This window comes from Erythranthe guttata, chromosome 4 (assembly GCF_056151865.1).
Source record: "Erythranthe guttata isolate IM_541 chromosome 4, IM_541, whole genome shotgun sequence".
Classification (NCBI taxonomy): Eukaryota; Viridiplantae; Streptophyta; class Magnoliopsida; order Lamiales; family Phrymaceae; genus Erythranthe; species Erythranthe guttata.
The window spans coordinates 18,466,256-18,477,102 of NC_142536.1; the positions used below are offsets into that span (position 1 = coordinate 18,466,256).

The window sequence follows — 10,847 nt, forward strand, 5'->3', positions numbered from 1 at the left end:
ATGGTCAATCCTTATGTGTTAATGAGCATGAGAAGCATACTCAACTCTAGCATTTAGTGTTTCCACATCCATGTTATATACTTACGTAACATATATCGTATGGACCTCACACGTACACCATATGCGCACCCTTTACCTTTAGTATGGGAAGTGCATCATTTATAGTATATGGACGTAACTCTTATCTTATGTATACGTTATCTGAACCGTTCGGATACGCAGTTTCAATTGTGTATACATAGCATAACTTTACTTTTGCTATACACTGTAATGATCCAACTATATTTTTCGTTTTATCATTGTTCAAATAGAAATAACGAAGTAAGGGGTCGATTTAGAACTCAGTTAATGCACGTAGAGACTGTATTCGTGGAAGCTGCAAAATTTTCCGAGACCCTGGTGAATTTAGGATCATGCTAACGAACTATGTTGCCAATATGCGATTAGAAGATAATAGTCATTTGCAATGATGGAAAATGCCTATGGCGGATTTCCACCACCGGTGATGACCAATTTTCGTGCTTCTTGTCACCAATCTTAACATTTCCATCTATGTGCTATTTACCCTAAAAAAAATGTTAGGAAGTATAGAACAAGTGTTTACCCACGTTAAATTTCTTCAGTTAAAAAAAATTAAAAAAAAAATTAAAAAAAAAAGAAAAGAAAAAAACAAATTTCAAACTCCATCCTAACAAGTGGTTATAGCTACAAGCAATAACTGAGGATCACTTAAACTCATTTTCTCTACAAAATGACTCTTGATATATATATAAAATTGCAACTTATGAAAAGTGCAGGAGGACAATGAGCTCTTATTCTCTTTGCATCTCTGTTATTGAATTGTGTATTTCGGACCCCAGCGTACAAAGACCTTGAAAAACTTCGTTTCTTGAATACAAATATACTTTTCTGTGTCCTGCATCATTGTCATTATTGATAAGAGAAGTAGGGAGTTGGAAAAAAAAACTCAAAGACTAACAATTGAAACACGGCAACGTAAGAGCAATTTTATACTGTAGGCATAGCAAAATACTACTGCTCGTGACTTCATAGTCCGTATGTAACTTCTCGGGACTGAAAAATGTACAATCTCTAAATAGAGGAATATCTGGGAGTTTTTTCCTAAGCTATTAGACAGGTATAATGTCTTTATAAGATATTAAGAATCAGAGAGTTAAACAACTGAACAAAAAAAATTACAAAAATATGTCCAAATCGTCCTCTGCAGATGGAGAATAAATAGGCCGTTTCCATTCACCACTCTAGAAAATTCATTAAGCCATTAACTAACCAATTTCTCAATGCTTGTAACAAGTTATTGCGATGTAAACAATCATAAATAGCTTCTTATGAACATGTGAAACTCTATGTGATTTTGTACTGCAAAGTTGTACAACTAAAGCTAATATATAAGAGGTGAGTAACACATATCCCACTTAAATATAAGCACAGGTCAAAAAAGAAAAGGCTACCAGTAGAAAAGCATAGCTCACAAATGTACGATTAACGATATACTAGTTAACAGATATTAGCATCTTACGAGGATTCAATGTAATTATGGAAGTCCATTGTCCGCAGGGTAACTCCCAAGAACCCTCATAAATGTCGCAAACTCCTGCCAAGTTGTGTACAATTGTTACGTTGCTAACCTAAAAATAATTACTTCGAGCAGGACCATATTAAGTAAACTGTACCTTTAGATGACCAAGGGCATTTTGAGCTCTTTCGTCTGCCATGGATGCTTCAAAATCAACATAGAAAAGATACGGGAAGTATCTGCATGAAAAGGTTACAAGTGATTATGCGGAAAGTTTGGTAAAAGCATTTTGAAATTCTAAGAATTATGTTGTGACGCCAACTGCCATGTTAGGGTGATTCTGCAGCCATGAATCCAATAGAATCCATGCTGTTTCTTGTAAGGAATAAAATTTTGCTAAAAGATCATTTTTTATTATAATCTGAAATTTCAAGCATAAAAAACTATAAAATATAAATGTGACCCACTTATCCTTGCTAACGGATCCTAACTCAACAAATAATGCTGGCCAAAAATCAAATTTCAGTGCATATATTGTTTCAAATCGTATGGTCATGTCTGATAATCAAGCTCCTCGAAGAACCAAACATAGGAAATGTAGAAATATAAATCACTTCGATACAAGTTTGAATATATACTAAATTCCTATAGAGCTTTATCTATTAAAAGACAAGTTTGCTGCACTTACTTAGGAAACACAGTGGCATTGCCGTCGGGTGTCTGCAAAGCCTGCTTTTGCAACGGACGGCTTTCAATCTATATCAGCAGAAAAGAGACGTTTTAGTTAAACCACAAAAAAGAAATTACCAAAAACAACCCTGGAAAGAGGTTTAAGATAAATCACCTTGGTGAGGTTGATATTCCTCATGGCAAATACAGCAAGTGCTTTAAAAAGCATCCCAGGTCCTTCCTCGAGTGAGAAGACTATACTTGTCTGATACATGATTAAATTGCTGTGTGACTAAGTGCATGAGATAAAAATGTTTCGAAACTTTGCTTATGACAAGAGTCGAACTGAAAGTCCCATTTTTCGAATTTTCTAACTGATCACTAATAGTTACTCATTTATGGGTGCTAACCTTGAAAGGTTTATCAGTGCCTGGTATGATAGGTTCTCTCGCCAACATTAAGAACCTAGTCACATTGTCAGAATCATCCTGGAAAGAAAAAGTTGAAATGACTAAATATTTATATTGTATTAAATCCAGGCGTAGAACTTCGTACGTATGAAGACAAATATCAACAAACTTTACAGACAAACCTGTATGTCCTGAGCAAGTACATTTAGACCATATATCTTAGCAGCAGTCATGCTAGCAACAGCCCCGGCATCCTTAAGTTTATGGAAGGCAACGTGCTAAATTCAAAACGAGGGAAATGTAAGGTGCATATTAAGGTTCAACTCAATTACCGACCAAAAAAACAAAAGAAAAACAATTCTTATGATCATTAACATCGACACTTTCGAAAAATCATTTGGGGTCCTGTTTTTATTCTGATGTCAAAAGACTATGCACTAAACTCTTAGCCAAGACTATTATTTACAAACTCTTCATGAGTACTTAGCCAACAAAAATTTAAAAAAGACAGTTCTAGAAGGTCTTTGAGATGCTACACCTGGTGACATACACCGGGTAATTATTAACCATTGATGTGGTGAAATAACTTCCTACTAAGCACACATACACATGGGTGTGCGTGTGATTGTGTGCAGATCAACGGTTAATAATCACCCCGGTGTATTTCACCGGGTGTAGCATCAAACAAACTGTTCTAGAACATTAAATTGGTGTTACTTATAGCATTGAAACTGCATTTTTTCAAGAAATTTATAGGAACTACACTTCTTAAAAAATTACCTTTGCAGCACCAGCAGTATCATCAACAGCTTCTCTAACAAGTCCCAGTTTAGTTAAGGTGTTCTCACACTGTGCAAGTGCCTACAGCGTCAGAAATTAAAAAACTGTGAGTTGTATGTCCTAGAGATAGATTAATATATTTCATCGAGTTTGAGTTACCTGTGGATGACTAAGAACCCTGTTAAGGTCTTCAATCTTGATGCCATGGTTAGCCAGTAAGCAGTGTCTGATTGCAAGTTTAACTTCGCCAACGATGTGCAACTTATGCCGGAGTAGAAGGTCATAGTTCCTATGAATACTGCCACCCAAAGAGTTTTCTATAGGCAAAACCGCTCTATCGACAAGCCAACTTTCAACAGCCTGTAAAATATGGAACCAACACAAAACAGAGAGGTTAGGTAATATACTGATATAGCTGCTCCATGGTTATCTGTTTGACATTGCAATGTTTATCAATTATTACGGATCGTTTTGAAACAAAGAATGCTGCTAAAACAAAAAAAAAATATACTCCAGCTGTTGACATCTGATTATAGAAGTAACTAACAAAAAGATTCAACTCAAAATAAAATTTTAATATTTGGCTAACAGAAATAACTGATGAATACTATAGAATACTAATTTACTTGAATATTCTCATAGCATTCAAGTAATAATCTATATGTCACTAATATTTAAACATTTAGACGAGATACGTCCGATATGCAAGTTATCCAGAACATAACTATATCATGGACCACATTCAATCAGTCTTAAATAAAGTAAGCAGAAGATAATTTTTGGAACTTATGCATTAAGTCAAATGAAGATATTAGCCGAAAGACGCCCAACCAACAGCAGCACCCCCCCCCCCCCCACCCCTCCTCTCTGGCTTAACCTAACCCATGCACAAATTTATTCAGGAATAGAGATTAAGAAAATTGGTAATTGAAATCTTTTTTAACAGAAGACGTAGCTAACTGTGGTCTACTAAAAACAAAATTGGAACAATGGAGCTCTCTCAGCACAGCACTCACCGAAACCATGATTATTTCATACAAAGAATGGAACCGCTAAAGTTTTACAAATTCGATGTTTTTGTCATTCATCATATCCGTCGTGAAATACAACAAGATTTTTTCGGCTTGGCCGCGTAAAGCGGTCATATAAATCAACTACATCCGGAAAGATTTATGCAAAATATGGTTAATTCGAAATTCCAAGAATGATATTTCATTACTGACTTCAAAAGCCGTGTCAAACTGTTCGCACGGAACTGGTTCACAATTTGGATACGCCTTCTCGGCTGCAGACTCACTGTAAGCACCTCGAACACCCTTTCAAAACAAAAAAAAAAACAAAAAAAAACCAATATCAGAAAAATCGCCCTAATCTACCACAGAAAATAAATCCATTTCCAGTACAATGGTCGAAGCATGAAAGTAAAACACCAGCACGTTGACCCTACGCTGACAGATGTTGTACCAATGCCCCCAAAATTTGTACCCTTAACACCACAAACTGAAAGAAAAATCAAAATTATTCCGAGGTGCAAACCTGGTAAGCAACGCGGAGATGAGACCCTTCCGTAGCCAAATTCGACAATAGAGCTGACGTCAGAGGACCTAAAATCGTCAATAATTACAGGATTAGTAAATCAAATTAATCCCCTCAATCGTAGAAAATCCAACCGTAAAACAGAAATAAAAAAAAATGCAAATCAAATCAAATTAATCATACGCGGAAGGGAAGAGGGAGAATCCTTGGAATTAAACTCGTAAGGGCTGTCTTCGATGAGCTTCTGCAGCTCAATTGCTCGGCTATTGTGCCGATTGCTTTCGCCGCCGCTACTGCTACTGGAGGCGGCGTGGAGAGGGATTCCGCGGCGGCGCTGTGGAAGATGCCTGGGGTTGAATAAGGGGGTGGGGTTAGGGTTTTGGAATTGGGAGTAGAGGGGGGTGATTGGGGATCGGGGTATGGTTGCCGTCATTGTCGGAGAGGCGTGGGTTGCATTTGCATGCGAATGAGCAACAATGGTAGATATATTATTAGCGGGAGCGAGGTTTTGAGGGTAATTTTGTTGAAGGTTTGGTTTGGTTTATCTAGCTTTTTTATTTAACAATATATTAAAAAAAAAAAAAAAAAAAACATATTTTCAAATTTTATTCACTAATTCAAAATCTTTATTTTAATAGTTTCATATCTATATATTATTTATTTGTTGATTAATTTATCCTTAACTTTGTAAAGTAGAAATTCGGAGATTTGAAACCCTGATTTTACCGTGATTCACGTTCTTTTAGCTAGAGTTCTAGTTCTCGATAAATCGACAATTGCATATTCGCGGAGGCGGCGGTTCTAAGACTAAACTTTGACTACTTAATTTTATTGGATCCCCTCGTAGAATTACTCAATCTTAGAGTCTGGATTGTATCGTAACTTTGTAGATATGAACTTTGATTGCATTTGTTCGAATTGCATTAAAAAGTTCATGACATAACAATAATTTCAATATTTTATGTAATATACGAGCTACTGGACACTGACGCAATTTATCAGTGCACTTCAATAGGTTGCATTTAAAGCGTAAATTGAAATAACGAGATTGTCCATAAACCAATGTCAGTGAGTGAAGATGAAATTCAGATGAATCAAAACTAATACTCCAATTATTAAAGAAACTAATAATTAAAGAAAGGTATACCAATTGTATATTTTTCTCTTGGAAATATCAAAATAATTTGGAAACCGAAATAAAAAAAAAAATAAAAAGAAAAATATTTGCTATTCGTTGGGGCCTGGGGGCTCAAGATAATGGATTGTGGGCCTTGAGATCAAGCCCATTTCTTCAACAATACTTTATTCATCTCAGAAACATTTAATATGGGCCAAGAACACAAAAATGAGCCCATTATTTATTTATTTTCCTCACAAGTTTTTTTTTTTTAAACGAGTTCCCTAATTCCCATCCTAATCTCCTAATTTTCTCACAAGTTTTAGGTTACTGGTTCCCTAATTCCCCTTCTAATGTCTCGGGTCCATAACCAAATATTCGTAGGTGCGCTTACCAAAGGGGCTACCTTGTCTCGACTTCTCACAATTCAATAGTCACTATTTGGTTAAATAGTTCTAAAACGAGTTGTGCGTGAGAAAGAAGGACAAACATTTAGACGCATCGAAATTCGAAAGCGGGCCATCTCGGAAGTTACAATAACTAAAACTTGGAGTGTAGCAATTCCTAACTGAACAGCAGATATATGTCACCTAAATCTTGGCTATATATATATATATATATATATATATATATATATATATATATATATATATATATATATATATATATATATATATATATATATATATATATATTTTATGTTGTTTATGTGATGATGAATCATAAGACAAATCCAAAATTCAAAACAAACCCAGCCCAACATCATCACATGTCCTGCCCACTCTATCACTCTTCCCATGTGTCCAGAAAACGACAAATGTTTTGGTAAGCTAAATTTTCAAGATTCGGGACAGTGCCTCGATTTTTTCTGTAAATTTTCAAAACATTGCCAAAATAATTTTAAACTGCTTATTTTTAATTAAGATGATTTATCAATAATTTGCAAAACATATCAACTTATCGATGCACACGTTAAACATAGATCATATAGTAATAAACTCGATCAAGAAAACACTAACAAAGAAATTTTGATTTTATATTATTAGGTTCCACAGTCTCTTGTTCCACAATTTATATCACGTTACAAGTTAATCAAAATTCTTAAACTTCGTGTGGTTGCCAAAATAGGATTATCCAATTAAACAATCTAAATAAAATCCGATTGTATTATTGGGCCATGAAATTAAGTTGATCTATTAAAAATCCTAAAAGACAAGATAAATAATACTTATAATAACATAGTATTTCTTGATTGATTCGGAAAGTTATCGGGCATACCAAACATTAAACAATTAATCATGACTAATCTCTTCAACTAAATGAGCGATCAAGATGTACAAGTCACCATATATCCAGTACATTTGATGGATGTGCCGTGAGCATCACTATATATAGTTGGTTAATTACATAAATTCGTCGTATATATAACAAAAAAAATGATAAGAATTTCACACATATAATAAGACACACAGTAGGCGGCGATCCCCTGCGTACAGCCACACAACAAGGGGGATTGATGCTTTACTTCGGAGGAGAGAAAACCGCAGAAACAAAAGCGGGACCCACCCACTAACGAAAACGATGATGGCGATTGATTTCTACACTGTTTTTCTTCTCTCTCCTCGTAAAACTGAATTTGAATTATTCGTCATCTAGCCGCATTCCTCACGCCACGTGTACTCCTTCTCAATAATACGGTGGGCCCTTCCACACCGACCGCCACTCACCGTGGGTCCCACCTGGTCTGACATGTCTGCTATCGTACGCCTTAGCCGCGCGCTTTTTTTTGTTCTCCTCGGCCCATGTTTTAGATAAATAATTATTTCAGGATATAAATATGTATTTTTCTATTTTATATATATATGTATATGTTTACTTGACAATATTATCTACAGAAAATACAAGAACATCGAACTTTTTTTAATGAACCAAAGTCCAAAACCAAATCAAAACTTTATTGAATTAATTAAAAATAATGTAAAGCATATATCTAATTATTTAAATATTCATGACATAGATCAATAATAGAGTATACTCTTTCTTCGTAAGAAAATATTGACGGGCATAAGTATACGACTGTATCCAGTTGTTCCCAAACTACAACGGCTTGAAAAATTCGAGCTCGCAGCATAACAAGGCTCAAACTTACAACGAACAAAACGAAATCCTTGGACTTTCTTAGGCACAAATTTTCTGAAAAAAGGAACGAGCTGAAAATGTACCCAATCTTTTCGCATGGACCAAACACCAATTTCGATCCAATAGCCATCGTTCGAACGAGCATGCGTCATTTGACGTGCGGGGCTGCTGGACGGTGATGTCACCTAGGACATGTGTCACGCTACGATAAACTTACGTTAACTCAAATTTAATTAATTTGTATCCAAACCATGCCCAATTCAAACATTCACAAGGCCAAAGGGGCACGGCCCGGACGAGCGGCGACGCTCGTGTGGCTTTCGCACTTAAACTCACACTTGGTAGAAATTATACAATATCTATCCATCTTACATTGTGTATACTTGTGTTTTCATCAATAAGAATGGTGTCTTTTCACTTCTCACTTCCCATAATTAATATTTTTTAAGTGGCTATCTTTATCAATTATGCATTAATTTCTCATTCAATTCATTCAAAGCACTACAAGAAATATTGGTTTTAGTGACAATTTTGTATGGTCGCTAAAAGTTAGAAAATGGTAGCTAAAACTTATAGCGACCAAATTAAGTTTGGTCACCGGTGGTCACAACAGGGTAGCTACTAAAAGTACTCAGTGACAAGAAAATTAATTGGACGCTAAAAGATGAGATTTAGCGGCGAACTAATAATGGTCACTAAAAATATAATTATTAACGACCAATTTTTGACTCGCTAATGTAAATTTTATGGTGGCAATATTATTAATATGGTTGCTATAGCAACATATATAGTGGCCATATAATTTTGGTCGCTAAATGATAGATACGTATAGTGACCATATTTTATTGTTGCTATAGGATATATATTTTGCCACCAAATTTTTTGGTTGCTACATAGTATACAGATAGTGACGGTATCTATTGGTTGATAAATAATATATCTCTTGGTTGCTAAAATATATACATATAGTTACCATATTATTGGTTGCAATAGTTTTTACATGGTTTCTCAACAATTGCATTAATTTACTGAGCAATTCAGACCCATAAAAAAAATTAAAATAAAACTAAAGATTGCAAATTTACATATTATCAATCAAATGTAAGTATTATAATTTTAGTCTATCATACTCAATACAATAATAAATCAATCATTCCAAATAATAAGAAAGATTGCTATAATTATTTCATAATAAATTCCACTTCATAAATTGTTAAGCGACAACAAATAGAACTTATTTGAATAGTTCGTGGAAGAAGATACCTTACTCTCGAGTCATGCTCAAGTCTTGAATGAGAGCTTTAGTATGCTCGATAACTATAAAAATATTTATCACTTCATAAGATTCTAAATGCTAATATAACCGTATTATTCCACTATATCACATAGTCAATTTTTTGAAACATTTATTAAGAATTTCTTGAAACATTTATTAAGAATATATTGCTGCCACAGCTTATTCGAACAATCGTTACGATCACCATACTTATCCGAATAACCTAAAAGATATATCGAATTAAAGCTAACGTATGTATCTACAGGTTCACTGAAGACCCTGAGCCCAAATTATCAACCTAACACACCAATAACTGCCCCGGAAGATGATTACATGAAACTGCCAGGTTTTAAAACAAATGCATCTGCTGGCACTGTTTATTTGAAAAATCATAACAATTTATTGAGTTATCCAAATTGTTCAAATAATACACTAAATTGAACCTGACAATGTAATCTACAAGTTCTCAGAAGACACACTGCCCAAATTATTAGCTCAACATAGCAAAAACAGCCCCGTAAGATGGATATTCAAAACTGTCCTGTTTTGACAGATTCAGGGTCGTATGATTCTGACCTCGGAAAAGGCTATACAACGTGCTCGAATTAGAAATAATGTAACACTTACTTATAACACTCGCGGTTCTCTCCGAGTTTTGAGAAGAAATGATTCCCAAATTCGCAATCCAAACCCTCCGAGTAGACGGCGTCGACTGCTTTAACGGAGATGAATTTTGTTTCCTTTATTTTCTTGCTTGAACAAGGGCAACAATGGTGAACAGTCAGAAAACAACTCAATTTGCAGAAAATAAAGAAAAAAAATCAAAAATCAAAGCATAAAATAGATAATTTGCGGCACATACAAATTAAAAACCCTAATCTCCCCAATTTTGTGTTTGCCGTTTCAATTGCGACAGAGAGGAGAACGCACACTCACCGGAAAATACACAAATGCGGAGTCTTGCCGGAAGAAAATGACGAATTCGCCGGTGAATAAGAAAATGGCTCTGTACTGAGAGAGAGAGAGAGAGAGAGAGAGAGAGAGAGAATTAAGGGCGGGCGGAGAGAGAGAGAGAGAGAGAGAGTTGAGTGTATTTTAATTTAGGGCCGGTAATTTTTTTTGAAATTATTTTAGACGAGAGTACAAGTATTCTAATGCACAAGGCACAATTCCTTAAAGCACATAAAAATCAAATAATATATTAATTAATGTAAATTAATGTACAAGCGGATAAAGAACAACGTACAAGTAATTAATGAAAATAATCACAGCATAATCTTGCACCAACTTATAAGTTATAAGAACAATCCATTCACATAATCCTTTATTGTTTCTTCCTTATTATCTCGTTCGATTCTTGCGATTTTTCCTTTGTTAAACGTT

General features: G+C 34.8%; 1 protein-coding gene and 1 long non-coding RNA gene across 3 annotated transcripts; both read right to left on the reverse strand.

Annotated features, from left to right (window-relative positions):
• Positions 1 to 583: 583 nt before the first annotated feature.
• On the reverse strand, positions 584 to 5,467 carry LOC105949170 (arogenate dehydratase 2). 2 transcript variants are annotated; one of them, XM_012972459.2, is made up of 12 exons: positions 5,116 to 5,467; positions 4,933 to 5,000; positions 4,620 to 4,712; positions 3,556 to 3,756; positions 3,397 to 3,477; positions 2,799 to 2,894; positions 2,617 to 2,694; positions 2,382 to 2,471; positions 2,226 to 2,293; positions 1,695 to 1,776; positions 1,541 to 1,615; positions 584 to 916 (listed from the first exon to the last, which is right to left on the reverse strand). In XM_012972459.2, the coding sequence occupies exons 1-11, from the start codon at positions 5,363 to 5,365 to the stop codon at positions 1,556 to 1,558; spliced, it is 1,167 nt and encodes a 388-aa protein (XP_012827913.2). In that variant the 5' UTR covers positions 5,366 to 5,467; the 3' UTR covers positions 584 to 916; positions 1,541 to 1,555. The 2 variants fall into 2 exon arrangements, with proteins under 2 accessions (XP_012827913.2, XP_088673305.1); XM_088817179.1 differs by having other exon boundaries at positions 829 to 924.
• A 3,980-nt stretch (positions 5,468 to 9,447) lies between these two features.
• On the reverse strand, positions 9,448 to 10,542 carry LOC148771327 (uncharacterized). The gene is made up of 3 exons (XR_016031062.1): positions 10,401 to 10,542; positions 10,092 to 10,217; positions 9,448 to 9,505 (listed from the first exon to the last, which is right to left on the reverse strand). It is a non-coding gene; the product is annotated as an uncharacterized LOC148771327 (long non-coding RNA).
• Between the last annotated feature and the right edge of the window lie 305 nt (positions 10,543 to 10,847).

Coding starts and splice junctions, on each gene's coding strand:
- LOC105949170 (XM_012972459.2), bottom strand. CDS start 5,365: ATGACGGCAACCATACCCCGATCCCCAATCACCCCCCTCTACTCCCAA. Junction 5,001..5,115: donor TTCTCCCTCTTCCCTTCCGC/GTATGATTAATT, acceptor TGACGATTTTAG/GTCCTCTGACGTCAGCTCTA. Junction 3,757..4,619: donor AGTTTGACACGGCTTTTGAA/GTCAGTAATGAA, acceptor CATATTTTACAG/GCTGTTGAAAGTTGGCTTGT.